The sequence below is a fragment of the Tasmannia lanceolata genome, unplaced genomic scaffold (genome assembly GCF_043159265.1).
Source record: "Tasmannia lanceolata isolate RefF3 unplaced genomic scaffold, GAP_Taslan_0.1 ptg000015l, whole genome shotgun sequence".
NCBI classification, from domain to species: Eukaryota; Viridiplantae; Streptophyta; class Magnoliopsida; order Canellales; family Winteraceae; genus Tasmannia; species Tasmannia lanceolata.
In genome coordinates this window covers 39,183,502-39,189,705 of record NW_027518692.1, presented here as the reverse complement: position 1 = coordinate 39,189,705, position 6,204 = coordinate 39,183,502, and the positions used below count along the sequence as shown (strand labels likewise).

General features: G+C 35.9%; 1 protein-coding gene across 1 annotated transcript; it reads right to left on the bottom strand.

Moving 5' to 3' along the window:
* Window positions 1–1,005: 1,005 nt before the first annotated feature.
* On the bottom strand, window positions 1,006–5,658 carry LOC143847165 (WAT1-related protein At2g39510-like). Its single transcript, XM_077355890.1, has 6 exons — window positions 5,383–5,658; window positions 5,256–5,318; window positions 3,639–3,957; window positions 2,941–3,099; window positions 2,658–2,809; window positions 1,006–1,407 (listed from the first exon to the last, which is right to left on the bottom strand). The coding sequence occupies exons 1-6, from the start codon at window positions 5,586–5,588 to the stop codon at window positions 1,263–1,265; spliced, it is 1,044 nt and encodes a 347-aa protein (XP_077212005.1). The 5' UTR covers window positions 5,589–5,658; the 3' UTR covers window positions 1,006–1,262.
* Between the last annotated feature and the right edge of the window lie 546 nt (window positions 5,659–6,204).

Below are 6,204 nucleotides of genomic sequence, written 5' to 3'. Positions count from 1 at the left end.
AAAACTCAATATGAGAAATTATACTAAGCATGTTTTTTTCCACTGTCATTCGTCTTTTGAGAGCACAATGTCCGGCATGCTTCAATCCATGCAGGCTATTTGAAAACCTTTTTTTGATTTATATCTTTTATTATTATGATGGATTATTGTTCGATCTCTAATAAAAATATTTAAAAAAATATCCTAACACGATCAACCTCGACAAACCACCCAAAGACGCTATGGACAACAGATTGAGTTGATATACCACTAGGGAGACTAATATGAGAAGGGAGAAGAGGCACTCGATCTTCGGAAGGATTGGGGCCTAATGATGCTTATGGAGGTACCACCCATAGTTAGCAAAAGGCCGTTTAAACGGCATTTCAAAAAAAAGAAAAAAAAAAGACACATTTCATTGCTCTGCCGTCTAATGCCATTTAATATTCTGTTTAAAACTTTTACAGTTAATAAAACTCTGTTTTTTAGGAAAACATTTAAAACCGGTTTTAAACACGTTTTTTTGGCCAACTTTTCAACTATACCCATGCTATATTTTGTAAATGACAAAATTTTGAACACATTTTGTGTGTTTCTATTTTTGTTTAATACGTTTTTATGAACTAATGGCACACTAAACTTGAATTTTTTCCATCCCATATTTTTGCCCAATCATGTTTTGCTAACTATGGTTCCACCTAATGATGCTCTTGGACGTAAGAATGCTTCCTTCCTGAATGATGTAATTTTTGCTATTGGAAAAGCAGTAAATTATGTAAAAAAAATTCTTGTCCTAGAAAATTCTTTCAATCCAAACAGTGTCTAATTGAAACATATTTTATAGGTTAGGGGATTTTTGCCTAAAATCACCTTTTCAAACATAAACAACCAATAGGCACTTTGCTCTTGTAAATGTATGAATCATAAACTGACAAAATGGGTGTTTTCATATGATCTCCGGAACAAACTTTCTGCATCTAACCTTGTAATTGATCTCCGTATAAAGGTGTTAAAATTACTTCAATCTTTCCAAAGGCCATATTTCATCATTTCAATCATCTTTAAACAATTATGTTCTGATTATTTTCTTATCCAAAGAAAAATATGCTTTTCTTGAATTAGCAAGCTCTTCATCTCCCTCAAAGAGTACAATTATAGAGAACCTTAATGGTAATCTACACTTTGATCTTTCAATTATACAATATTTTTCTCCAAAAAATTGTGTAAATTGGAGGAAACAGAAATTCAGAATAGCTTGAGAATTCAGTTTCCACTAATGGGTGTTAACTTGAGAGAAGGGGGGAGGTGATTTCAGCTTCTGTATCCGGGATTTCAGCTTTTGTATCCTTTGAGCGGGTTGATTCCTCCTTCCACTTTGCCCACAAAAATATGTATAGGCCTCCTACAATCATCAATGAGCCTACAATACTGCAAAAGCCAAAGAAAACAAGTTAAAAGGCATGCCAGATAACTAAACTTCTTTATTTTTTTTCTTTCTACCAAGCATCCAAACAACATGAAGTCAGACTTGTATGCATGTATGCAAATATAGACAAGTTAGTTTTAGCCATTGAAAGTTTGAAACAAAGAGGCTAAAGTAAGGTCTTCATCATTTTGTTCCAAATAGAATAACATAACCAAATTCTAGTGATGATTTGTGTAGGAGTGCAACTTGGGTTGGGCTCAACTCCAACGTGATGGGTTGAACCTTATTTTGGCTCGCGTTGGATTGGCATTTCCTTGGGTTGAGTTGGGTTTGGGTTGGGAAAAGCCAATATGATTTAATTTCGGGTTGGGTTAGGGTTGAGGCCTTGGGCAATAGGACTCCGTTGAAGAAGAAATCAAAGCAAAAATGAAAAATCAAGATAAACTACCACAAAGCAAAGAAGAGAAACTTTTCCTTTTCTGTCTCTTGAATTTTATTTCTAGGCTCCAACATTACATCACACGTTTTGCTCTTCTCCTTTTTATGAAAGCAACTAAGACCAAAAGATAAGTTCCTATTCTAATCGTGTCTATAGGAAACAACCAAAACATATAATCCTATTTTAACATAAACTAAAATTCAACTCCAACTAAACGTCTAACCACCACACGCCCACTTCTTCCTTAGTTAAAAAATTAAACTAACTACTAACATAACTCCAATAACTTTATCTAGTTCAAACTAATTACAATTCCTAAGAATACTAGAATTGCACTTCAATTCAAAGAAGAATCCTAACTAATTCAAATTCTGTTCCCCTTGAAATCTAGAAACCAACAAAACTACGAGTCCCAGTTTAACTAGGACTCAAACATGCCGGCCCGGCCCGGCCCCGCCAACACGTGTACGAGTCAGCGGTGACACTAAGAAACCCGACATGAACCCAACCCCATCCTCCTAACTTTGTCATGATTTTCAAGATTTAAAGATTATGTATTTTTGTTTTTTTTTTTCTATTTTGACCCAGGGCCAACCCGATTTCTGGTTGGACTAGGGTTGAGAGAATTTGACGTGGGTGGGTTAGGGTTGACCCTCCTCGATCCGAGGCTCGGGTTAGGGTTGAGGTAATGCTACTCAGGTTGGGCCAGGGTTTTCCTCAACCCTGAACAACCAGCCCCAAAGTTGCACCCCCTAGATTTGGGTGAGAAGCTAACTGGATTTCCTACATAAATGATAAATGGAAAGGTCTTACCTTCCAACATTCATAGATTCACCAAGGAATATCATGTCCATGATGGCTGTGAACAGCAATGTCAATGGCGAAAACATTGCGACGAAAAGAGGACCCTTAACTCGAGCGCACCAAGTGAAGATGAAGTTTCCGATCCCGCTGGTTAGCACCCCCTACGCAACAATACAAGCGGCCATGGATATAGTTATCAAGAACTCAGGCCGGGGATTTTGAAATCACAGGGTCATCCATAAAAAAAGGACTAGTTATTGAATTAGAAATGGCTGAATTTTGAGATACTCACTCCAAAAAATATGTTTAAGAGTTCTAGATTCCACTTAAGCTTCCATTCTGATGTGTTTCGACTTACAAATGCGGCTAGCACACATGTTTGCAGTGTCCCGAAGAAGTACAACATAGCAGTTATGGACAATTCAGCTGGGTATCTTCGTGTCATGGGCTCCTGAAAATCAAAAAACAAAGAGTGAATCCATATTGAACATGGCTATTCTATTCTAAGTCTTCTTAGTTTCATTTGCATAATCGGGGATCGCAGCGTCTATATTGTAAATATGCAGTTACGAATAATACAACCAAAGTAATAGGAATTAGACCTAAGATGATTCCAAGTAGAAAAACTTCAATCATTTCAATTTTTTTAAGGGGGATCAAAAGATTAAGTTCATGGAGCGAGTCCTCTTCAGATAATTTTAGGGATGAAGACCACTTCGAGAGTTTATAACTTATATTCTCATTCGCGGAAGGGTATGAGATGCACAATTTGGATCGATTTTGAGACCAAGGCTGATTATTGGACTCAATATTGCATTTAATTTTGAGTCCATTAATTCATTTTGGGCTTAACATTGATTCTCAAAATCCAAAACAACCGGGGCCTTAATTTCGAGCGCAATAATCAGTTTTGGACTCAGAATTAATGCTCAAAATCCAAATCAAACAGGGTTAGAGAGATGCAGAGTAGAGTAGCTAAGAGTGAATCACCTGTAACACAAGCCATGTGCTAAATGAAAGCACTCCCAAGATAGCCATGACGTATCCCAAAACCCAATTTCCAGAGCTTTCCATTACAGAGTGGACTAGATTTCCATGCCAAAAGATCATTGTAAAAGCCCCCGAAATGGATAATATCGTTCCAAATAACTTCCTGACACTGCTGATCCGATTTAGCACCGCCGATTCTTGCCTCGAAACAACGGATAGTAAATAAGTGGAGGCAGGAAGGAGGTTGAGAATGGCAGACTGTGATGCACTTGATATGTAATTTAAACTCCCTGAGAAAAGGTTTTGAAACAGAGTTGCCCTACAACATATGTATTGCTGTCAAGTTCGTTATTTAGTTCTATATATGATACAATTTAGAACTTTTAAAATGGAGCACATCAAATGAAAGTAACAAAAAAAAAGTAAAAATCAGAAAAAAAAGAGCATGAGGAAGAAATGGGTATTAATCTGTTAGTTTAAGTTTTCAGGAGAAAAGGTTTTGAAACGGAGTTGCCCTGCAACAGATTTATTACTGTCAAGTTGGTTATTTAGTTGTATGTATGATGAAATTTTCAATTCAATTTCCAAGAGAAATGGTTTTCAAACAAAATTGCCCTGCAATAGGGAAGACATGGTTATTAGTCTCCAGAGAAAAGGCTTTGAAACAGAGTTGCCCTGCCACAGACTTATTGCTGTCAAGTTAGTTAGTTGTATCTATGATGCAATTTTAAAACTTTTCACATGATCTAGATCAATATAAAGTGAAAAGAAAACGGTTAAATTCAGAAAAAAACCAGCGGAATTGTTTGTAATTCAAGCTCCCAAAGATTTATTTTTTTTGAAACACAGATGCCCTGCAACAGATTTGTTACTGTAAAGTTAGTTATTTAGTTCTATTTGTGATGAAATTTTAAAGCTTTTAAGATGACCCATATCAATATAAAGTGAAAAAAAATAATGTTAAATTCAGAAAAATCCAGCTGAAAAAAGGGTTTTAGTCTGTGATTCAAGCTCTCAGAGAAACAGGTTTTGAAACAGAGTTCCCCTGATGCAAATTTACGCTTTTAAGATGTCTCAGATCAATAGAAAGTGAAAAGAAAAAGTTAAATTCAGAAAATCACTTATTTAGTTCTATCCATGATGCAATTTTAAGCTTTTAAGATGACCCAGATCAATATAAAGCGAAAAGAGAAGGTTAAGTTCAGAAAATCACTTACTTAGTTCGGTCGATGATGCAATTTTAAGCTTTTAAGATGATCCAGATCAATATAAAGCGCAAAGAGAAGGTTATGTTCAGCAAATCACTTAGTTCTATGTATGATTCAATTTTAAGCTTTTAAGATGACCCAGATCAATATAAAGCGAAAAGAAAAGGTTAAGTTTAGAAAATCACTTACTTAGTTCTGTCTATGATGCAATTTTAAGCTTTTAAGATGACCCAGATCAACATAAAGCGAAAATAAAAGGTTAAGTTAGGAAAATCACTTATTTAGTTCTGTCTATGATGCAATTCTAAGCTTTTAAGACGACCCAGATCAATATAGAGTGAAAAGAAAAGGTTAAATTAAGAAAAAAAAATCTAGTAGAAGAAATGGGTAATGGGTAATAGTTACTTACCCTAGCAAGGCTAATAAGAACATCCAAGCTACAATAGATAAAGTCAGAGGAGGCCTTTTCTTTCTGCAACAAAAAGGAAGAAGATGAGATAGAGAGATAGAGAGAGATTAGTGTTTTAGAGTTTTACCTTTCAATGATGAATGAGAGAGAGGTCATGAAGATAGTCGCTGCCATGAATTGATAGACTATAAAGACAACAGAGCTAGTGCCTCGAGCAAAGATTATTTTGCATAAAATTGCATAACTTGCTGCAATTATTTGTGCCAAAAGCATATACAAGTATGGAGCCACTATTTTCCACTTCAGGCAAAAGGACTCCATTTTCTTCTTCATTTCTCTTCTTTCTAATATCTGTAAATATATGATGTATTCGCCTCCCTATTCTTCCTTGGTCCACCACGTTCCTATATTTCAATAATATTGACACTCTTCTGCACTTCATTTCTAAATTCGTTGTTGACTTTTTTTTTCTTGGGACAGCCACCTTTAGTGCATCTATGACTACACAGGAGCTGATTTACTCCACGTGGGGAGGACTCAAGGGCCCTAATTGCCACGTACACTGTATTTGGCTGTCCCATGTACAGAAAAGAGGCGAATTTATCATTTCCCATTTTTAATTGGGTTTTTAAAGCATTTTTTGGAAATGGTAACAGCCACTAACTTTTACATGAAGGGCTCGACAAATAAAAGGAGAAGTAAACTGACCAGGTTTTTTTTCTTTTTTTTTATTTTTTTAAATGATAGTAGTTTTTTATTTTGAGAAAAATACAGCCACACCCTCAACTTTCTAACACAACAACACTGTAGTTTCAAACTCATTAGCTAAACCCCCTTACTTTTCAATGTGTATAAGGGAGACCCTCTTAGTTGACTGTCCATCCACAAATCGAAGGGTTGGGATGATCCTATGGAGCTAAGGGTGTCGATTTTGGCTCGGGCTCGAAAG

Coding starts and splice junctions, on each gene's coding strand:
- LOC143847165 (XM_077355890.1), bottom strand. CDS start 5,588: ATGAAGAAGAAAATGGAGTCCTTTTGCCTGAAGTGGAAAATAGTGGCT. Junction 5,319..5,382: donor CTCTCATTCATCATTGAAAG/GTAAAACTCTAA, acceptor TTTTTGTTGCAG/AAAGAAAAGGCCTCCTCTGA. Junction 3,100..3,638: donor GCACATGGCTTGTGTTACAG/GTGATTCACTCT, acceptor TTTGATTTTCAG/GAGCCCATGACACGAAGATA.